The sequence below is a fragment of the Lycorma delicatula genome, chromosome 10, assembly GCF_047948215.1.
Source record: "Lycorma delicatula isolate Av1 chromosome 10, ASM4794821v1, whole genome shotgun sequence".
NCBI classification, from domain to species: Eukaryota; Metazoa; Arthropoda; class Insecta; order Hemiptera; family Fulgoridae; genus Lycorma; species Lycorma delicatula.
The window spans coordinates 30,850,518-30,875,644 of NC_134464.1; the positions used below are offsets into that span (position 1 = coordinate 30,850,518).

The window sequence follows — 25,127 nt, forward strand, 5'->3', positions numbered from 1 at the left end:
TATTAAATATTTATTAATATATTTTAAGTTTGATTTGCTTACTACAGAATAAAATATTTATTAATAACATTGTGTTTAACAAATACAATTTAGTACGCCAATGTCATTTTGTTTAAAAAATCTGAACAAAAGTGAAGAGTAAAAAAAGAGTACTGTAAAAAAACAGTTTCTCTGAAATGTGCAACTCATCTGATATAATTACAGTAAAAAACAACTAATGGATAAAGCAGGTGATGATCGTAAAATTCCAACATCTGCTTCATCATTAACTCTTTTCATAACAAATCCTGAGCTTTTCACAACCAGTCATATAAAATTATTACAGATATAATCTGCTTTTAGTACTTGGGAGTTTAATATTCTTATTTTAATTGAGATTAAAATAATTATATTTTATTGACTTAAATGAATATCTGATTAAAAAAAAAAACCTTGAAATAAATAAAAAATTATTCACGTGAAGGAGTAGACAGTTAATCTTTAAGGAGTTAATGGAAAAATTAAATATTGAGTTAGTTGAAATGATTAATAAAATCTAATCCACGGTCGACACATAAAAAACCAAAAATAGACCTGTAACTTACCATCCAAATAAAGCTGGATGTTTCACTTACATCACCGCTATGAACCAGAGCAAAAGCGTATATTGATAATGTAATTACAAAGCAAACATGTGCAATAAGTAACAATAAAAATATCAGTTTCATTTTCTTCCACTTTAAAGAAAGAAGTGCCTCTATTAATGGATGCTGTATTATTGAATTGCCACGTTCTTCTACTAATAATAACAATATTGATTTTTGTTTCGTAATATTTTTTGGCATTAACAAATCAAAATCAAGCAATATCTGTTGTAAAAAAAGAAAGTATTTAAAATTATTTCCTTAAAAAAAGTATTATTAGTTTTTAAAAAATCAATACTATTTACTAATTTATTTTGTTGACTTTAAATGATAAAAATAGATTTTTTAAATATTAACTCAATATTTTTTTTTATACTTAAAAACTTTTTTTACTAATTTTTTATTAACATGATAACTATTTTAGGAAATTAAAAATGAACTTAATACAATATTTATTAATGTATTCAATGAATAAAATACATTATTAATTTATCAGTGAATAAGATTTCTGAAAAAGAATTGCAACATTTAATGCTTGAATAATTACAGGATGATACTATAAGGTTTAATTAAATAATCAAACCAATTCTAAAAAGATTTTCAGAAGGCATTACCATATTATTTTTTTATTGTTTATTAATAAAATGTAAAAAATTGTGAGCCATTCATTATAACTCTTTTCGCAGATGATACAATTATATTCTGTTCCCCACAAAGCTAAACATCTGGGTTTTTTATTAAATGAAAAGTTCTCATGAGATGATCAAATTGATTTTCTTTGCAATAAAATCAGGCTGTACTCTTTTAAACTAAAATGCTTTAATAAAATACTAAGCTTGTCATTGTTGTTAAATGTTTATTTATAATATTATTATCATTATTACTACATATAAAGTATAATATCACCTTGGGGAACTTCTTCAAAAAATCAGAACGAGTTTTTAAGATACAAAATTCAGCTGACAGATGATTATCTGGTTAGTATGTAGCTGATTATCTGTCATACTTAACCATAATCATTGACAAAAAACATAGCAGTTATTATTGTCTATATAACTGTATTTTTTTGTGTGAAATGGCCCAATAATGGCCTATTCATTACACAGTAAACCCTCGTCCCTGTTGTGATAAATGAAAAGCCTGACCCAGAATTTATGAGAAAGTCAAGCCTCCAAATCTTTCCTAAAGTAAAAATTCATGAATGTTCATTCATAAAAACATTTAATGGGGTATAAATTTTGTTTTGTTTAAAACAAAAAAAACTGTTATATTAAACTGTACTAGCAATTAATTAAATTTTTTTTACGTAAAGAAATTCGTCTATCAATATAAATAAATGAACTAAATTTTTTTAAACTATATAATAAAAATAAAATTACCTTACATCCATGATCACTGCTAAGTACAGAATTATGTTGGGTAAATGTAATTTTAGAATCAACTATTCTAAGTAAAAAATCAACAGGACGTGTCAAATTTGTGAATATTTCATCAACAACAGTAACGCCAGTATTTGTTTCAGCAGCTAAATCACCACCCTTTTTCAATAAAGCACTGAGACAATCCTTGTGGCCAGAGGATGCTGCTTTATGCAATGGTGTACAACCAGCCTGCAAATCATTAAAAACCATGTAAGATAATTTTTAAATATTTATCATTTCAAATGTTCTGCATTTCTTATTTATCCTGCAAATATGAGATATCTCTTATCAAATACGTAATACAATTCTTAACTGTGGAAGAGTCCTCTGCCCATAATTTATTGAAAATAAGTGATTTACAGTTGCAATGTCTGTTAAAAATTAAAAGATAACTTTGACAAATGTTTTTTTTTTTTTTGTTAAGTATTATGTACAAGGAGCAGCTGAAACATAATGCACACTGAAATGTAAAACAGGAGAAAACAGTGTCTGTTCTCAACTGCAAAACTGATAGGAGCTGCCATCTTGAGTTTCATTCCTTTCCTAGGAACATTCCAAAACTCACTGACCCATGCAATCTAATTTTCTGTCACGTCATCATTGTTATGTAGTATAATACACCTGCCACGTTAAGGCATCTAACACAATATGCTATGATTGAATTTTTAACAGTTGAAAACATGGATGCTACTGACATTCATCGTCATCTAAAAGCTGTTTATGGTAATGAAACTGTTGATCAAAGTACTGCAAGTAGGTAGGCAATAAAATTTCATGCAACAGAAGCTGGTAAATCAAATAATGAGGATAACCTCGTAGCGGTCAACCAATAAGAAGCACCAAAATCAGGTGGATGAATCAATTCAAAATGACTGTCACATCACATAACAGCGCATCGCCACCTGGATAGTCATTTCAAAAAAAAAAACATGAGAGTAGGACACATTGTAAGACTGGGCTACACTGAGTCAACAGAGATTTTAACCTTGAAAAAATTTACTACATCAAATAAATTATTGGAATGGGTTCGGAAAAATATGTAGAATAAAAATGTGCCCTAGCAGACATGAGCAATTAACTATTTAATTTATTTATTAACAAATTAAAGTCAATAACAACTTTATTTTTAATCATATGTAAAAATAAAAAGCACCAATAGATAGCTGAGGAAGTGTTGCATAAAAAACTTCCCTTTACTATTACTTTTTTCTATGAAAAAAGTACCCGGGAGGTTTATCATGTTCGACAATCCAATTTACTCGATAATTCCACAAAACAATAATGTTCAGCCACACATATTACATGCAACTATTAAGCTTTTATGAAGATGAAGTCTGAACTTACTCCACACCCTCTGTATGGAATAGGTTCAGATTACCTTCTGTACTCACCAGATTTGGTACCCTGTGATTTTCACTTCTTTTCACAAGATGGATATTAAGAGTATTCCTTTCACTACGGATGCTGAAAAGAAGGATGCAGTGAGACACATTAATTTTTTAATTACCTGTTCTGATTTACCCACATTTCTCTTCCAGGTCATTATTGTGGATTGTTAGAAGCTGGGAAAACAACACACTGATTCATTACCTCAACTGATCCAAAACACATCACTTCTATCCAAATTTCAGTTCATACATTCCGTCATTGATTTAACCATCATGCTTTTGCTATGATTTGTATTCGGATTAAATATTCTTTAACAAGAATGTAACTAAAATTTTTCTCTAAATTTATTATTGTTATTATTTTATTTTTACCTTGAATTAAAGTAATGTAAATGTATATTGAATTTACCTCAAAAAAGAGTGACTTTTTTTGTAACAAGCTCTTATAACAAACAACAAATGAATTGTTATTACAGAAGAGGTGTATTGTAAAGCATTCACTATGTAATGCTTCATATTGTTCAAAATATAATTAATAATGTACACAAATGAGATGTGATAAAAAAATTAGAGTTACACGTTGCCCTTTCGACTGACTTCATCTTTTTCCCATTTGATGATACTACTGTCTATAATATACGAGGTGCTACCCAAAAGTTCAGGGAATTTTACCATAAAAATGAAATAGCTTACCTATGTAACTCTCGACTTGGAAGTCGAGAGTTACAGCGTTCAAGTCCTAGTAAAGCCAGATATTTTTACATGGATTTGAATACTAGATCGTGGATACCGGTGTTCTTTGGTGGTTGGGTTTCAATTAACCACACATCTCAGGAATGGTCGAACTGAGAATGTACAAGACTAACACTTCATTTACACTCATACATATCATCCTCATTCATCCTCTGAAGAATTATCTAAATGGTAGTTACCGGAGGCTAAACAGGAAAAAGAAAGAAAGAAAAGCAGGTTGTAACAGCAATGTTTCGCGCACGAAATTCAAATTCCCCAAACTTTTGGGTAGCACCTTGTATATCAATACTTTCAGCCATATTAAACGTATTTAAAATTTTACAGCCGAGTAATTGACATATTTTATTACAAGTGACAATTTATTTTGTTTGAAAATGATGGAACAAAAGATCTACATTAAATTTTACATAAAAAATTGAATAAAGTACAGAGAAACTGTGAAATCACTCTGCTCCTGATTCATTCCCCATTTCCTATAAATGAAAAAGCTTAGTGATTGTGGAGACAGAGAAGCAGCTTGCAACCGGTTAAAGTTGTACCTTATTAATCATAAGTAGAAGATTGAAAATTCATCTTTTGATAATACAATCCACAAAGGATATAAAATCCTTGCTTCAAAATTTTGAACATAGGGTCATTGAAGAAGTGTCCTAGGCCTTTTCTTGTCTTAATATTTATAAATAATTTTCCATAGAATACCACACTATTCATATTTATCTATTTTGTACATGATGCCACTGTATGTATAGCTGAAGATAATTATTTTAAAGGATAGAAAACTCTGTGTTATTAGTTTAAAAAAATATAATTTATTAAAGAAATAATAATTATCTAATTTAAAAAATAGATAAAACTATAAACTGTTCAATTGTTAATCCAGTTGATCATACTGCAATTTTTTAGAATAGTAATACTTCGGTCACTTAAAGTGTAAAATTCATAAATTTCATGGGATAATCAAATCAATTTTGTTTGCAGCATGATCAAACCACATTGTTTTGCTCTGAGTGTTTTAATTGACTGTCAAGCTTGTTGTAATAATAAAATATTTATAATGACTACATTGCATCTAAAATGTAATTACCTATACAGCTAAATAATTTTTCAACTAATTTAATTTTAAAATGTCACTGTAATAATTTTTTTACTTATTAAGAAAAAAAAAACATATAAATTTTTTGTTTCTTTAATATGTATTATTTAAATAAATACTCAAATATTTAGCAATTAACATCTTTAACAGATTATTATTTTGTTCTTTTCTGGTTTTATTTACTTATTATCTTCACATAATTAAATCCCATTATTTCAGAAAATCATTATTTTTATGTATTAATATAATAAGAACCTCTCTTTATATTTTTAGTTTTTTACTTTCTAATGTCGCTCTGATCAAAGTTTTTGCAAAGATTCCTGTGTTCCTTCCAGGCAAATCCTGAAGCAGTTCCTGATTCCTAACTTTAAAAAATGGCTTAGAAGGAAGAGATTTTCAACTAATATGTAATACTTTTCCAAAATATCTAGATTTTTGTTATTATTACTTTTTATATCTCCTTTCTTAATTTCCAATATTTCTAAATTAGTATTAATATCTGAAATAGAATGTTTATTATTAATGAGGTGATCAGCAACATTAGAGAAACCCAACTTTTTATTTTTATAATGCCTAAAATGTTTAACAAAATCTGGCTTTAAAAGATCTATTGGTTTTACCTACGTAAATATTCTTGCAATCATTACACTTTATCTTATAAACCCCACATAAATTGTATAAATTATATGAATCAGTATTATTATTATTATTATTATTATTATTATTATTATTGCTTTTTAAGTAATTTATTATGTGGTTGTTTGTTTTATATGCAGGTTTAAATTTATTATTATGGTAAACTTTAGTTATATTTTTAACAACGCTATCTGTGTATGAATATTTTAAGTAAACATTTTCAACCTTCTGTGAGTTATTTATTGGTTTTTAAAGTTATTGTACTATTAAGTTTTGACATTTGTTTTTTTTTATATATTATCAATTAACAAATCACTGTATCTATTAAGAATTGTAATATGTTTTGTTTTATAGTATTTATTTCCATGTTTAATTTATTTTTATTATTTTGTGTATAATGGATTGCTCTATTAATCATATTTGTATGTATGTTAATTTTGTGAGCCCAAGGCTGATCTGATCTTCTATGAACTGTGAATTTATCGGTTATAGGTTTCCTGTATACTGAAGTTACAGTTTAATTATTATTAATTTCAATACTAACATCTAGAAAATTTATTTCTAAAGGAAATTTTAAATTGTTATATATGAATTAAGCTTATTTATAATTATGAAGTGTTCATTATATATAACCGTATTAAACACAAAACATCAACATGAAGAGTCCATAATAAAACATTAAGTGTATGAATAATGCCATAAACTAATTTATTCTCAAAATCTTGTAAGTAAATTTCAGACATGATAGCTGACAAAGGAAATACCGTAGGCAAGGTATTTTCCTGTGCAAAACACTTATCATTAAATCTGTCGGTAAGTAATTCTGTTGGCATATATTCCTTATAATAGCGATGATGTTATCAATAAATTTAAGTCTTCATGATAATTTATTAGTTTATTTTTTATTATATTAATTGTTTTTTCAATAGGTATGTTAGGATACTTAATTTGATCATAACTTACCATCCTAGTATTTTTTTCCCGAATGAGACCTTTGATTGATTTTACATCTGCTCCATCTTATATTATTTTCAAAATAATAGATAGCATTCTTAGGATAAAAATGAATTTACATTATCATTATAATATAAAACATGGGTATGAACAGAAGGAAATTATAATTCAAGAGTTTTGTTTTAATTAGACTTCCAAATGTATTTTAAAATTAGTGGTAATTTTTTTAACAAATATATGATCAAAACGTTACAAATCATGCATATACATTGTGGGTAATGAAATTTCCTTTACTGGAAAAATAAATGATTTTATCATTTTCTGAAAAATAAAACTGGCACCTTTTGAAAGCTAGAAAGGAAGACCCCCCCAAACAATTTTATATTTTTTTAAAGCATTTTACATATAAGTCATTCATTCATTCATGCACATAATTAGAAAACTTCCATCTTTTCATTCACAGGACTTTAATTTATATAAAAGGAGTCCATATTTATTTTTAGTGCTTGAGCTACCTAATTTATCTTGTAACTTTAAAAACATTATATTTTTAAAATATAAGATAAGATAATTAATGGTATACAAAACTGTATGTTCTATTTCCCCTCACAAACATATCATTTTTAATCAAAATTACCAAATAAAAAAAAAGTTAAACTGTATTTAGAGATATAAAATTACCTGTTCATTTGTATGTAACCACTGTTTTGGTTCTTCTTCACCAGCAAGGAATGCAATTAGATCTAGGGCTGTTAATCGTGTTTGACGACGAGACGACACAAATATTAAAACTGGCTGTGCAGGAGAATGCTGCCGTATTGCCTGAAAAGTAGGTCTATTCATAGTTGCCATACGCGGACAATAATGTTTACCGGGAAATCCAGATATATGAACTTCAAGTGGTACTGGACAAACAGATGGTCTGAAGTTATATAATCCCATCTACAAACAAAATAAAACATACACACACAATCTTCATACTAACTAAATAAACATCAATGTACACTAAAATAGATTTTAGCTTTATGGTATTACATGTAATATTTTGAAATCCAAAACAGAAAACAAAAAAGGAAAAGAAAAATTAAACTAGATTGAAAGTCTGGTAAAGTAGAGTTCTGGACTACAATAATTAGTTAATTTAAAAATTAAATAGCATCTACTGTTTGATTAAAAGATATAATGGCATATACGGAACAAAAAACATTTACTTAAAGTTAGTTTCTGCAATAAATGTTAAATTTAAAGGAGCTTTACAAAACAAAGAATAAAAGCTACTTAATAAAATAATTATAAAGTCTCATGTCTCCTATGTGGAAAAATATTTACACCAGTTGTTATGTACAAAACAGATTAAGGGAAGAAAATAGCCGTCACTCTTTAAAAATTCACAAATATTAACTTAAAACTTTAACAAAACATTTACTAGTAAAGATTAATAACTTTTTTTACTACTTATAATTATATCTACTTTTTTCTTTTTGCTCATGGGCAGTTACTTCAAATTAACATTCACTAACAAAATAAATAGTTTTCTTCAAAAAAAAAAGCACTTAAAAATAATAAAGTAATTTTTACTCGTTTTCTCTACTTTTCTAAAAAGTTTCTGAATTGAAACTTCAGACTGTTTGTACTTTGAATTCTTAGTTTTAAATATTCTCAATTTTAAAAGTGTAAATTTTTCAACATTTACATCAAGCTAAACAACAGCCAAATACTATTTTTTTAAACCTTTTGTTTATAAAATTGTATTAGGTATACTTAATTAAGTCGTAAAAAATTTCAAGGAGTTACAAAACAAGCCAAATCACCAAAAATCAATTTAGTATTGTTGGCCCAGCTGTATGTTCCCCCTTTACTTCAACTGCAGATTACATTTATTATACATATATACATATAATGTTTTTTTTTCCTTTCTCACTTTTGTCATACATTCTGTCCACTTCAACTTTCTCTTCTTAATTCTATTATTTTAGGGTAGTCATAGAGCTTTTTTTAATTCCCTGTTCATTCACAATCTCTATAAGCTGGTAATATCTTCTTTTATTACAAGTTTATATGCTTTGAAAAGACTTGATTTTCATATATGATTATTCCCATCATCTCACTCATTCAATTCTCTCTTTCTCTCTCCCCCTTCAGACTCTTATTAGAATCGAACAGCCACATTGACCAACACTGAAAGTACTATATTCCTATGTATTGAGGTTTTTAGTTCTGCTGATAACTTTTTTCAAATACCCTTTTAGGGGTTACAATAAATCAACTTTGGTTATGCTTCTTTTGCACCCACACTTCTTTCATCCTTAAAAAGAGTTGTTCATTCTCTTCTTGTGTCCACTTCCTTCCACTGGTAGATTTTTCCTGAAAACCTGGTTTCTGAATTACCTCTCTAAAAAGAGTCCTGTCATTTATTGTGTCTGTTGATTCTAGTGTTTTTCTTGCCTTTTTCTATTTCCTGAAACCATTTGGGTTTGGATTTGTAACTTCTTAGCAAATCAAAACATCATTTAGTTATTTTGTTAACACCCATCCTACATATATGTCTATAGAATTGTAATCTTTTCCACATCTGTCAGTTTAATATATAGTTTAAAATATAGTTAAAATATAATATAGTTCTCTATAAGGTCATAATTTGAATTCAAATTCCCTGTTACTTTTAGGTCCTAGTATTCTACTCAAAACTCTCCTTTAAATCTTTTCTAATTGTTCAAGATCTATAGTTCCAATTAGTTTAAGTGTTTCTACCGCATTAAGTATTTTGGGTCTAACCACTGTTTGACAATGTCTCAGTTTTATATTCCATGATAGAAATTTGTTATGTGTTTCTTGTAATGTAAATGCTCTTTCCATTTTTTGTGTTCTAGTTTCTATCGCTTTTTTGTGGCATTTGATATCCGTTCTCAAAGATATTTAATGCAATCCATTTTGTGTTTTATTATTTATCTTAACGTATTGAAGTGCATAGCTGATATTTGTCATAAACTGTGTTTTTCAAATGATATTTGAACGACCTTGCCTGCTTGTTTTTTTAATTCTGTGATTTGTTCTTGTGCATTTTCAAGTGAGTCTGTAATTAATGCCATGTCATCTGCGAAAATTAGACAATCCACCTTGATCTTATTTAAAGTTGTTATTGTTTATAAACTTTCTACATTCTCTAACCCACAATTGAAAAGGAGGGGATAAACCATCTCCTTGAGTTACACCTTATGTTATTTCAAAATTTTCTGAGAGTTTCCCCATAAATTTAACTTTAGCATTATGTTTTGCAAGACAAACCACAAGGAAATAGTTGCCATTAATATCCCACTCATCACCACACAAGAGCTCATGGTGGCCAGTTATAATATCAAGCGCAGTAAGAGCCCTGGCCTGGATGGCATGGTTTGGAGGTGGTCAAGCTTGTTGTAAAACTTGCTCTGTGGTGCAAGGTTGACACATTCAATTATGCCATCACCCAGGAATGGTTTCCAGACTCCTGGAAGTCTGCCCAGCATGTGATCCTCAGGAAGAAGGGGAGGCAAGCCAGCATCCTTTAGATTGATCTGCTTGCTCAATTTACCTGAGTATGGAGGTGCAACATGTGCGTTGAGGGTAGGAGGTGTAATATGTGTGGTGAGGAAGAGAGATTTAAGGTGTGTGGTAAGCAGTGGCGGCTCTTAGCTAAAATTAGTGGAGGTGCTGCTCTAGAAAATTTTTAGCCTTTGTTTTAAAATTGTGCAAAAGAAAACAAACTTATATAAAAGAAAATTTTATCAGAAACTTGATAAAATCCTAAAAGAACAAAATCAAATATTTTTTACTTACTTTAATATAAATTGTTATATTCAATATATTCAATCTTGATCTATTCATTTAAATTAACCAAAATTTTAATGCGAAGTCCAATTGTTTATTATTATTTATAATGATCTGTAAACTAAAAAAATATTGTTGAAAAAAATATACACATGTATGTATTTTTTATACAATACATATATAAAATATAAACTAATTTAGTATATGTTTAAATACTTATGTGTAAGTATACATAAATTAAGTATATATTTTTTATATCACTAATTATAAAAATAATTTAGAAATATGTAACAACAAAAAACATGAATATACTCGAAAAATATTTCATTTTTAAATTTAAAGAAAAACATAAAATGATTAATCAACAGACAATTTTTGAAAAATGACACTTTAATTAAAGACAGAGTAAGTTGTAACAGTTGACAACAATATTTACATAGTTACATGAAATTTTTAATTTACATAATTCCAGATGATAGTGATACATTATTCAAATTTTATGATTGTTAGAATATGGTTTTGAAAAAATATATATACATACATTGGTATATATATATATATACAAAAGCCCTGCATATGGTGGTTATATTAGAAAATTCCATTTTATAATTCTTCAGGCTGCTATTTATAACGATATAGATTCTCGATCTCCACCTCAAAAATGTTTACTATATCTAAATAAATCTTTAATGTAAAGCTATCTGACAGCCATCAATTGAAGTCTCCAAAAACATTTGCATTGGGGTATAATCTAGGTTATTTAAAATTGTTTTTATTAAATCTGCAGAGTTAAAAATCCTTCTCTGAATGTCGCTTTGATTCAAGCCTGCAGGATTTCAAAAAAGAAATACTCAAGAAATCAAATTACCGATTTCACATCAATTAGCAGATATTAAAGATGAGTTGAAAATTACTAATGCAACAATGTTAAAAAACTGTCATTCTGTAGAGGTGTTCTTAGCAAAAATTGATGAATTTACCACTGTTGTTAACAATTTACAGTCAGATTATAAGAATACAAAGAAAGAAAATGAATTTTAAAATGTAAACAGTACAGCAGACAAAAATTTAGAAATTCATGAGATTCCTGTTACCCAAATGAAGATGTGTGCTGCATAATGGAAGGTATTGCTAAATCACACAATCACGATGTAAACATCGATACGGTGTATAGAATTCCACTGAATAAGAAGAATGCTATCCTGCCTATAATTGTAAGATTCAAAAGAAGATTAATAAAATATAACTTTTTCAACACAAGTATAAAAATCTACAAAAATGACTGAAAAATACTACCAAATCCAACTCTCCTAAACAATTAACTACTAAAAATATAAACAAGAACTTACCTGATGGACCAATATACATCAATGAAATCCTGTCACCGGTATTATAAAAATATATTTTATAATGCTAATATTTTCACAAAGAATAATGACTATATATACTCAATATAACGAGACAAAGACCAATAATAATATTATTACCTAATAATTTTTATTTTTATTAAATAAATTACGGTATAAAATATACTACATAGAATTTAATTGCAGTTACAGCATTCCTTCCACTCTTGTTAGTGCTGGGAGGAAGCTCTAAGCAAAATAATTTTTTTAAGGCTACAAAAAAATTAAAATATATTTTATACAATTTAAAAAATAATTATGCAGTTAATAATAATATTATTGGATCGCATATATCGGGAATAGATTGGGTGGAGGTTTAATCGATGCTCCATTCAAACATTCTTCAACGTCTGCTCCATACTACAAAGACTGATGATCCCAATAAGTAGTCTTCTTTTGCTTGGCCTGTGTCCCCCTCAATGTTTGCCATAAATTGGCTGAGAGAAGTGATCACTCGAGCAGCCTTTTTGCATGCCCTCAAAATGTGATTCCAGAATGTGAATATTGTGTCAAGACTCACACCCAGATATCGGACAGCTCTTTTTTATATCACTTCTGTTCCTACTCTTATCGGAATGATGGTGGGTATCCTTTGACGAGTAAGCATAAAAATCGATTTTAGAAATGGGTAGATTTAATAATAAATAATAGTAATTAACAATAGTAATAAACAATAGTAATAATAATTAATAATAATGTTAATAATAATAATAATAAATCAGACTCAATATGGATTTGTTTCCCATACATCTACTGTAAATCTTCTGGAAGTAATTACAATGATATATAAAATATTTAAATGATAATAAATTTGTTATTGCTGTTGCAACTGACCTTAGCAAAGTGTTTGACCTTGTAGATTATAATATAATGTTAGGTAAATTAGATAAGATTTGTATTAGAGGGAAACTGTTTACATTTTTTGATAATTACATGATTAGAACACTGAAAGGGAAAATGTCTAGTAATGAATACAATCAACATTGTACTTTAATTCAAGGTAGTGTTGTTGTACTTTCTCCTACTTTGTTCAATTTATATGTCAATGATCTGGCCAATTCAAAAATTACATGAAAAATAATTAAAAAATTAGTTAAATATAAGAGAAGTAAAATTAGATGAAAATAATAAGGAAGAGGATAACATGTTAATTGGAGTATAATATATTGAACAAAATTGTCTTTAGTAAAGGATCATAGGTAGAAAACTGGAATTTAGGAGAGAAAGAAGAATAAAGTCTGGGATGCTTACATGAAGTGAAGAAACTTAAAGAAATGAAAGATGTTCAAGAACAAGAAAAATGGAAGGCAATAAGTTAAAACCTATGATAAGGTAGATTCATTAAAGAAGATGGGTTAGGAAGAAGATGGGTTCACCCAATTTGAGTTTTACGTTAGGATGATAATTAAAAATACTGGAAGAGATGTAGTCATTTATATAACTCCCATTTATTATAATACACACTGATTAGAACCATAAAATAACATTCATTCAAACACGTATTCGAAAGAAAGTAGAAAGAGTGTAGAAAGTTTTGCAGAAATTTAATATAAAATCAATAATACTAAACAACTTAGTAATGAATTTAATAGTGAAAAAAAGAGAGAAGGGGAGGAGTGAGAAAAGAGCTTTTCGGAAATTTATTTAACAGAACCAAATTTGAAGGTAATTCCCAAGTAAGTATCCATTAACATCAGAGGGAATTTCAGAAATTATACATTATGATATGAAATAGTGAATTTTACAAAAAAGTAGTCCACTTTTTAACAACTATGTATTCTACAAACTGAAGCTAGTCTTTTGTAGAATACAATCATTATCTTGAATCATTCAAACTGTAATTGCAGAAACTTGTCACCTCTAAGGATTCAAAGACTTCTTGAAAATTCAACAGGATTCAAAGTGTAGTATTAAAATTCATGTGAACCACACTGTACCAGACAAGATCTGAAATGGAAGGAAATGACAAAAGACAAAAATGGAAAATTAGCTAATTTAGCTAGTTTTGGTTACTCCAGCTCAAGCAGATGGATCCACAGAAAAAAGTTGCATAAGTATGGTTGGTTAGAGGAACAGCTAAACGATACAAGACTTTGTGAAAGATCAAGGAAGTGTACATCAGTTGAAATGAAATAAAGAGCTAAGAAGGACCTGCTATCACAACACCTGATGATAAATTGTAGACAGTAAATGATAAGATTGAATATTAATAATTAATTCATTACTAGTAATTTTTTATTATAAAAATGACTAAAAATTTGACAAATTGTTACTACTAATTTAATATAGAAAAAAGAATAATTCTTGCATAGAACATAATAAGTAAGTCTTTAAAAGTCACATCAATGCAAATTTTTAAAATTCAATATTACATTGTCTCAGTTGCTTTTGTAACAAAAGTAAAACTTGTGAGGCAAACAGCTAAATTTAATCCACTGGTTACGTTACAATTATAGGAGAAAGTAAAAAAAATTAACTTTTTACAACGAAAATTTAAATATACTCCAAAAAAAACTTTATCTTTACAATAACTAAATAACATATTCACATCCATATAATAAAATTTATACAAAAAAAATCATAAAAATGTTTACAACTGTTAAAAATAACAGTTTTAATTCTAAAATAAATAAAACATAAAATAATATTTTTGACATATTTTATTTATAATTTCAATAACCAAATGTATACATTAGAGGATAGCATAGATTACATCCTTACAATGATGAAGATTAATTTTACTTGTGACCCACCTCTACATTTTGAAAAAGCAGATAAGAAAAAATATTTTATAAAAATCTAGTAAGGCACACTATTAAAAATTAGGAAAAAATCTCATTCAAGCATCATCAGTATAATGATTATGATGCTTTCTGATTATGGAATCTGGCAGAAGTAAATTTGGATAATTATTGATATTTCACTGGATTTCTTTCTGGAAGATTTAACACATTCTTATTGTTAAGTAGTTGCTGATTCACATAAATGTTAAGAGGCTAAGGCACAGTGATTTGAGTATAAATGAAAAAGAGCTGATATTAAGACAAGTGGTCTGAATTTTTTTTCAACATTTGTTACAAAAAGACAACAGTCAACTTGCAGTATCTTTTTTTTTAATGCATCATAAAAATATTTATGTTGGAGTTGCATTCAGGTAATTGGAATTATAAAATAAGGTAAAAATATCACATTTAACATTCACGTCTCTTGTCTGTCCTTCAACAAAACAAAATAAAGTACCAAAAAATAAATAAATAAAAAAAAAAATAATTTTTGAAAATCATTACAATCACAGTCTAATTTATCATGCCTATGATTTTATGTTACTGTAAATGACTTCTGGACTATATTCATGCAGGATCTGTAGGATTTCAGTAATGCTATCTTTTCTACAATTCCCTACATTCTAGTGGAATTTGTAAAAATGATTAATTAAACAAAGAAATTTCTGTTTGTCCATTAACAGGAAAGATGTGTAATTCTATAAGTTTCATTGTTTATACTTTTGCTTAATTTTTGCTATAAGATTTATATTTGTAATTTTAGAGTAAAGCTTCATTTTATTTGCATACTTCTATTAGCTATTATTTTAAACTAATATAATTTTTTTTTTTTTCTAGTGTTCTAGATTGAATCTTTTATTAAATCTGATATATTTAAAAAAAAACCTTTGTAAGAATTTAGAACAGCTACGTTAATTAATCTTTTAAAAAATTAACATTCCATCTAGTCTCCCTTTTCCTTTCCACTGGAAAACTTTGCTGCACCTGGTCTCTCAAATATACACACTACCCATATTTTTACTGTAGTCAACAGCAACAACAGGTTTTATGACTATTTTATTAGTTTAGTTGTTGTAGTCATTTCAATACCATGATATGTTGAAGTAACAGATACTATCCATTTGTCATACTATCTAAATAATGAGATTTCATTTAAATGTGTTATTTTACTTTCTGTTACATTGATTCTAACTGCATAAATGCATTTTTTTTTCTTTAGTAGTGTTTAGGGTTTTGTTTTTTGTCAATAATGAAACAAAAGAAAGTTTAATGAAACTAAAATAAGTTTTTTGTGTTTTGTATTTGTTTTACTAGTATAAATAGGTTAAAAAGTTTTGTTTTGCATTTACTACAATTTTCAGATTTTAATTAACCTTTCAAAAATTTAAAAATATTTAAGAATAGATTGTTCTAATAATTTTCCAGACTACTCAAGATACATAATTTAAAAAAGGTAACAATTTACCGTACAGAATTTTCTGCTTGGTAATCTTTCAACCATATATTTACTTAATATAATGTTGGCATACATTACTCATTAAAAAAAAAAAAAAATACTGTTACTAAGCTCACCTTTTTGGCAATATTTGTGACACAAATATTACCATAAATATTTATTTAATGTATTTAAAAAGATTTCTATAGGGTTTTTTCCTGGTAATTATTAAGAAGTGTTGTAGTCCTAAGATTTGTTCCATTGTTTCCATAATCTCTGCCCCATAAATCTGTTAAGTTTTCTAGATAACCAAAATTAAACTGTTAATGAAAACTTAATAAATAAGTAATGCATATTTTTTTACGAGAAAAATGTCGACCTACAGAAATCTTTTTCTTAAAGTCGTTACTTTTTAGCATATTAGAAGTTTTAATGATTAACATATGTTAGTGCTGTCATAGAATTTTGATTATATATCATTGAGTTATGTTTAAAATATTTTTATAGAATGTCCTATTTTGATTAAAGCAAATTTAGTTTAATTTCTTCATTTTTACACTGGAAAGGTTTTTTTTCATTATGGCCATGCTCGATTGGTTAGAAGTATTAATAACCGATTAAAATAATTGCAAACAACATTTTTTAACATAGTCATAGCTTTGTTTTGATTTTCCAAAAATAAATAGATTATTATAATAAATGTAGTTTACCTCAATCATCTAAATGATTCATGTCATTGCATGATTAATAAAATTAAATACTATACTATATATATATATATAAAACTGTCATCGATTGCATGGTCAAAAGTAAATTGTGCAGTGAAACCACAATTAACTGTTGTTCAACTTAAATGGTTTATGGAGCTGGTTCATTAAATCTGGCTTTGGCCAGTAGTTGATTACCACTTTCAGTTTTTAGCGTTTAACATGCTTGTAGATTAGAAAACCAAACATTTTTTGCAATATTCAGTTAAAAAGTAGAAAATTCTTTCTTTTTTTGTCCTAGAAAATAATTCCTCTTTTTTAAAAATAGAAAATCAATAAATAATAATTAATAATTTTTTTTAAATACATCACCTGTCACTTAGATTAATCCTAGTTAGTGAATTAATATATAGTCATCACCGTAGTGAGATAAAACCACAAATAGGTCAACCATCCATAGGACCTCCTCCATCAAAACTGACTGAGTACCACTTCACTGAAAACATTCCGGCATCTGGGAAGAATGTAAAGACTCAAAAAAGGTGTATAGTTTATTATAAAAAAGAAAAGAGAAGGGATACAGTATACTGGTGCCCAGACTGTGAGGCAGGACTCTGCTTACAGGAGTGTTTGAAAATCCACCATATTCAACTTAATTTTTGAAAGGTAAAATAAAAAAAATATGAATTGCATGCATAATACACATATCCTTTGTGTAATTAATACATTTTATGTGTTACTATAAATTTCTATTATAATAAAATAACAAGATACCTAATTAAATAATTTACTCATCAACTATGCTAAAACTGTGCAGGCGCAGGCTCATGTGTGTGTGCGCGCACACACACACACACACACACACACAGTCAAAAAATTATTAAGAGACAAACATTTAAAAAAATTATATTAGTTTATGTCAATAATAGTAGTTAAAAAAATAGTTGCAAATACTACAGTAAGTTAACATCAACAATAACAAAATTAGTTTTTGACTAAAGAACATTTTACTTTTAATAAATTAAATAAACAATAAAAACAAAACGGTAAAAACAAATTTCAAATATAATAGTTAATTTTTAAACAATTTGTAACACAGGTTTATCTCCAGCAATTTTCTTGATCATAATTTCTAAGAAATCTGGCAATTTATTGATTGGATTATTACTGTATATATCACATGATATGTGATATTGTGCTACTAAAGTGAAAGATAAATTCATGATGATAGTTAAAAAAATTCAAAATTTGATTTTGTTAACCGCAAACATCTAAATTTGTTTCTATCAATAAGTCATATTCAATTTGATAATTTGAAGCCATTTCCAGACTTTTTAACATCTTGTGCAGTAAAAATAAATGTCATATAAAATATCAATAAACATAATCTACAAGGAATAACAAAATACTTAGTAATGAATGAAAATAAATAATTTATGATAAACAAGATATTGGATCATGTTACTGTTTGGAAATAAACAAATATGTAATGCTAATAACAGAATGCAAAAACGCCGAAACTCTTCTTACAAGTATCAAAGTAAATAAAAAGAATTAAAAAAATAAATCAAGAAAATTTCAAATAGAGAAAATTACTCCCACTTGTATTCAGCATCAGCCATAGCAGCTGGGTCAGACTGTTCAATAGCCTCTTCAAAATATGTCTCTAGAGATGGTAGGAAATCTCTTGCTTTACCTCTGCAAGCTTCTAAACTGTCTGGCAAATGATTCCATAATTTTGTCAATTCAGGGCTATGAAAACATAAAAAAAGGCATTTCCAATTGCAAAAAAAAATTCAACACAAAAAGGAATAACATAAAATATGATTAAAATGCTGATACAACAAATAATCAAAATCTCCTTACATTTGCTAATAGTCACATCAAATTTCATAAAAATTGTCATAAAGTTTTGGAAAACAAGATTATACTGCAGAAACCATTACAAAAAATTTTATTTAAAAATAAATCTAAACGGTCATTTTGATTGTTAAACAATCATCAGTAGATCCTACAGAAAAAGGGTGTGTATATCGACATACATATTTAAATTCTATTAAACGAACCACTAGTGTAGAATATTGAGATAGCTTACCTTAATTTTTCATGAAAATACTTTTGCTGGATCCCGTATCCTCAGCCATGATTGAAATAATTCCATTACTGCATAATAAAAATTTAAAAATAAAAATACTAAAATACTGAAAATTGTGTATTAATTTACACGAATTCTATTTGTTGCAGTTGTTATAATACCATCTCCCTCAAACTTTCTGATGGTTTATAAAATTGAAATTTTGTTTGTATTTATACGTGTAATATTTTTCTAATATTTCATTTTATGTCATCTAATTTCTAATATTTCTAAATTTGTGTTTATTACAAACAGAATATTTATTGTTTGTTAGATGGTCTGCCATATTAATGGATAGATATTACTCTAAATCAATTATCAAAACACAATAATAAAATAAATGACTTACAATAAATATATAATAAAACACAGACATACTAAGAAAGAATTTTTTGAAATTCTGAGCTTAAGGGTTAAAACGAAGTATGAAATTTACCATTTTTTTTTAATTTCTCTGAAAGGGGTGAAGGAAAGTAAACAATTCTAAACAATGATTGCAATTTTCTCCTCCATTTCTGACTGTATTAAACGAGATATTCACTTGATTTGAGTTTGCAACTACTCTTCAAATAAATATCTAAAAAACATTTTCCGGTTTTTGAATTTTAATATTTTAAGGAATAAAAAAAAACATTTTCAGGTTTTTGGATTTTAATATTTTAAGGAATAAAAAAAAAAACATTTTTGCCCTTTTATGCTACCGCTATTGAGTCAACCTTTATGAGATTTGGTAAGATTATGATTGTAATTTATTTTTCTGATTATGTACAGTATATAGTGTGTGAAGGTATGACAGAAATTCTAAAAACCAATTAATGAGTCCTGTACTGACCAAATTGTTTGTCTGAAGTACAATACACTGATAGTCTTTATAAATTGAACTGGCTTTAATTTTTATTTATCATCATTATTCTCATAAGCATGAATTTAACGAACACAGTAGGTCCAGGGGGCAGAGACCCTGGCTAGATGGGGAGGGCATGTAAAGCAAGTCCTGACTGACTGACTAAAGATCCCCTGATTGCGATGGGAAACGCAAGTAGTCATACAGTGCAGGTGACATTGGAACAAGGATGCTAGTAAATATATATTACACTACCCTTCTCCTTATTCTCAAATAATTTCTCCTATATTTAGGTCCTTAATATCATCTGATTATCTCAGAATGCATTATATAAATTACACTTATAGCGGTTTTTGTATGTTAAATCAGCACATTTAGTTTGTATACACAGATATAATCATATAGAACTGAATCTCTTATATCAAGATAGTTATCATACAAATTTTACTACAATTTCTTTGATAATTTTTTAAAAGCAAACTTAAAAATTCACCAAATGGGAGTTAGTAGACAAATATTACCTTACCATGATAATTAAGTACCGATTTTATGCACTATATTTTTATTGTGCTACTACAAATGTTATATACTTAACATACTCACTTTCCCAATATATATTATTTCTGAACAGCAGCGTCCTTCATTATTTGTGCTAACTTTTTACAGGGTCTTTTACTGAATCGCAGATTGATGCCACATTTTTTACCACCTAACAATACACCACCAGTATTAATAGTACTATTAGTGATGTCATCTTCAATATCTAGTGGTGCTGTTTGTTGCCTTTTCACGTGACATCCTTCATTTTTCCAGTTATTCCAGTATTCTTCTCTCTATTAAGTGAAATCAATTCATATCATAAATATGTTACTGTAAATTTATTTTTTATTACACATGTATAGTAGTCATTCAACAGAATGACTATAATTTTATCCATTGAATCATCGAATACATTCATGGAAAGTAATTGACAAATGGTAGTAAATGGTATTTTTACAACACTATTAATCACCAGGATAAAAATTTATAATCAATGTTTAAATTTTGCTTTTTATTATTAAGCCTTTTAATGCATTACAAAGATTTTGGAACTTTCATTTACAGCCAATTGTTTTTTTAATATTATAATTTTGTTAATTTTTTAAAAAGGTTTATAAATAGTATAATATTATTTATATTAGCATTTTAGTAAATTTCACATAATGTTATTCTTATATTTCAAACGTTAATTAATGGTCTCTGAGTTCATAATGCAAATAAATAAAAAATTTTTTAAATGTAAAAGTATTTGTTTTTTCAAATAAAAAATTGTACACTGCTCTACTAGTAAAGTGTAGCTTTTGATTAATTTTCACTATCTCTCTTATGTTTAAACTCATTATTTTTTTATTTTTTTTTTAATAATAAACATTTATATTTTTATATCATTCACAAAAACAAAACACTCAGCTTATGCACAGTTAAAGCCTTTCCAAATAAAATAAAAAAGTTAGAATTTAAATGTTTGATTTGTATAATATACAACTGAGCTTGTACGAGCAGTATATTTAAGAATAAAAATATGAAAAATTTGCTGTAACAATGATGTTAATCAGCAGACTTCTGATGTAAAAATGTACGATAGAGAAATACTGAGGAGTAGGATATTCCTGTATTAATATTTTACAAATGAATTTAATTATGTTAATTCTATTTTTGAGTTCATAAACCTGAGCTTTTCTGTGGAAAAATACTGTAACTTAAAAATATAACTGAACCTTAGCCCATGAAATTTGAGCATTGTTTGTCACTAAAGCATGATAAAAAAGAAAGTCAAATTTCAGAAAAAAAATATAATGCTCAGAGGACCTAAAGGGATTGGAGTGAGAAATAAATTTAATCAGGATTTAAATAACTGTCAGTTCTACAGAAAAGCTGTAAACAACAAACATATAAATTAGTAGTAACAGTATTAACTTATGATAATATAAAAAACAAATAAATGGGTAATATACAGAGTATATCACACAGTTCTACCATGACTTTCATAACCTATTATACTCGTGAAAATAATTGAAAAAGTTCATAATAAACATACGTCCTAAAATGCTTTGTTTACGAGTTATGGCTAGTGAAAGATTAGTACCAGAAAGATTAGACTCATGAAGGTAACACACATTATAGTCAGAAAGCATAGATTAAAAATAGCCAGTGTACCTGTGACTTCCAATCTACCACTTGTGCCAGTGTAATTAGCTGCACAAGTGGTCTCATGATTACCTTGTAATCTGTAATCTATCCGGGCATTCACAGTACTTACATTATTTTTACAACGAGGGCCTTTCTGGTTGAAACAGAGGGTTGAAATAGCAAAAATAAAAACATACTTGGCTAAGCTAAAAGTAATCATTTTTTAAAGCTGTACAAAGTGTGCAAATGATATAATACGTTTAGTTCATCAAATTTTCATTCCTGCTAATAAGTTAACCTTCTTGAAATTAATCACATTATTTGATTGTATACTATTTTTTTTAATATAAGATATTATTCAGAGTACTTACCCAGTTTATATGTACAAGTCTTTTGTAAATTCTTGTTTGTATTCATATAACATAACTAATACTCGTAAAATATTTAGAATAAGCTAAACACAAACAACTATGTAAACCAACTTTGGTACAGTTTTAAAATACGCCACTGTAGGTTGCAAAGAATTACATATTTCTTATTGTATATGACAACGTTAAAACAAACACTTAGCTTAATAAGTTATCAGAAAGAAAATATTACATAATATGCAAACTAAGTTTTGTTTATTTTTACATCACTTGTAATGGTATAAACAAATATAATTTTTCATCAACTTGCTGTAACACAGATTTTGACAGACAGTTGTTTTGACTAACTGTGGCGCAGTTTTTTTTTTTTTTGTTTTGTCTAACTAGATGTAATATGAGAGAGTCGGATGCCGTCGCAGCAATTACGCTATCTTGTTTCCATTCTCTGTAAACACTCCCTCTCACAATCACCACTACGTACAAAATTGCCGCAGTAATTAAATGTTTTTCTTCAATTTTGTCGTTTTGTCGACTTCAAGTTTGTCGAAGCCATGTTTTTTTGTTTTTTTTTTAAATAGTTTTTTTACTATTACTTCCTTATTGATCTGAATTATTTAGTTTTAATTTTCGATAGTATACTTTTAACATTTTCGTAATATATTTAAAAAGGATTTTTTAAATGTAATTAACAATTTTTTCACAAAACAAAAACAAAAGGATTTTTAATTACAGTTAGATTATATATGAAGAATGATTATGTATGAAGACCCGGAGAATCGACTATTACGCAAATATTATTTTCAAAGTACTTCTTATTTTTGATTAAAATATTTAATCATTTTCGTTAAAATACCACTAAATTAAAAAAATTGTTTAAAAGAAATTCTTTCACAGAATATTAGAATCACTGATGAGAAACGTACTTCAATATATACTTGAGGTTACTTTAAAAAATATTTCAAGCTAAACACAAACGCACACAAGATTTTATTAACACCCCTCTTTGTAATTATTAAGTGCAATATTATACTCGAATTCCATCTAATAGTTGTACACAATAAATAAACCCTGTCATTGTAGTTACTAAATCTGTGTATGTCCAAATATTTCAGTTTAACTATTACAATTTTCAGATTTTAAAACACGTGCACTACGATAGATTAATAAATGATAGTGTTGATTCGTGTTTTTACAGAATAAACCGTTTGAAAGTAAGGCATGTTACCAAAGGGTTCTGGCTTCGAATCCCAGCAAAGCTCAATATTTTTACACCCTAAAAATGCATTTCATAATTAAAGAGAAAAAAAAATTTTTAACATGTTAATTAATAAATTAATTATTTAAGATGAATAGATTATTAATGTTTGTTTCAGTAATGCGTGATAAAAACTGTTACATAACAGTTCCGCGCAGCACAATCTGGGTAGCATCTCTTCGCTGAACCCACCGGGTTGTCTAGTGGTGAACACGTCTTCGCAAAATCAGCTGATTTCGATTTCGGGAGTTCTAAAGTTCTAATCCTATTACAGGCAGTTACTTTTATACGGATTTGAATGCTAGATCGTGAATACCGGTGTTCTTTGGTGGTTGGGTTTCAATTAACCACACATCTCAGAAATGGTCGACCTGAGACTGCACAAGACTACACTTCATTTATATTCATACATATATCCTCATTCATCCTCTGAAGTTCCTCCGGTAGTTCCGGAGGAAACAGTAAACGAAGCATCTCTTTGCTATTCGTGATTGTTTCGTAACCCTTTCTCCCTCCAACCATCTATGAGGGTTCAAGATTAGACAGTCTACCACTTAATACATCATTTACATGATAGTAGAAATGAGAATATTATTTTATAAAACAATTAAATAAAGTCAAAAATATCAAATAAAAGGTGACACTTTACGCTTTACATTCGCTTTCACCGTCTGATTATTTTTGAATCTATTGCGCGCTTAAGTATTACTTTTATGATCAAATTATGAATGGCATATTAAAAAAACCGTTAATTCAAAAAATGAAACCCAGTACCTTAATTTTTTTAATCTGGTTACATTTTAGGTGTCTTAAACCGAAAATCTAACCTAGGATCTGCAGTTTTTTTAATCTGGTTAAACTATAGGTATGTGAGCTGATGTCTAAGTTGGGAATTAAACCTGAGACCTTCAGAATATCAATCGATTCTTTTCAAAATTTTAATTACGAACCTATTTACAGATGATTCTTAGTAAAACTGAACAATGTAAAGAATAAATCGATTCCGTATCTAATATTTATATTAATATAAGCGATCTGAGACAGAAGCATTACGCAAGTAATTGTGTGGTGATCATTATCCATAATGATTTTTAAAGATGATATCAGGATAGGCATATTACGTTGCGAACTGTCTCCAAGCAGAAAAATACCTTAAACTGAAGGTCTAAAGGTTTTAACTGCCTTTTTTTAACTGGCAATATCCAGATAAGCTTAAACATATGAGTTAGTGTCCAAGCCAAGAATTGAACTCAAAACCCTCAGTATATCATTCGTTAGTTATATTAAGGAGGTGACAAAATAGATTATAAAAATCCGAGATCCGAAAAAATTTAATTCCTAGTCACTTAATGAA

General features: G+C 27.6%; 1 protein-coding gene and 1 long non-coding RNA gene across 2 annotated transcripts in view; both read right to left on the reverse strand.

The window, feature by feature from the left end:
• LOC142331700 (uncharacterized) overlaps positions 1–10,810 on the reverse strand; it is a 30,259-nt gene extending 19,449 nt beyond the window's left edge. The window contains exons 1-4 of the mRNA XM_075377733.1: positions 10,682–10,810; positions 7,550–7,810; positions 2,003–2,233; positions 585–848 (exon numbers count right to left, since the gene is read on the reverse strand). Of these exons, the coding sequence (XP_075233848.1) occupies positions 585–848; positions 2,003–2,233; positions 7,550–7,810; positions 10,682–10,729 (804 nt within the window). The 5' untranslated portion in view covers positions 10,730–10,810. The remainder of the gene's footprint in view (positions 1–584; positions 849–2,002; positions 2,234–7,549; positions 7,811–10,681) is intronic.
• Positions 10,811–18,455: 7,645 nt separating this feature from the next.
• Positions 18,456–22,876, reverse strand: LOC142331739 (uncharacterized). The gene is made up of 3 exons (XR_012758078.1): positions 22,522–22,876; positions 20,585–20,814; positions 18,456–18,755 (listed from the first exon to the last, which is right to left on the reverse strand). It is a non-coding gene; the product is annotated as an uncharacterized LOC142331739 (long non-coding RNA).
• Positions 22,877–25,127: the final 2,251 nt, after the last annotated feature.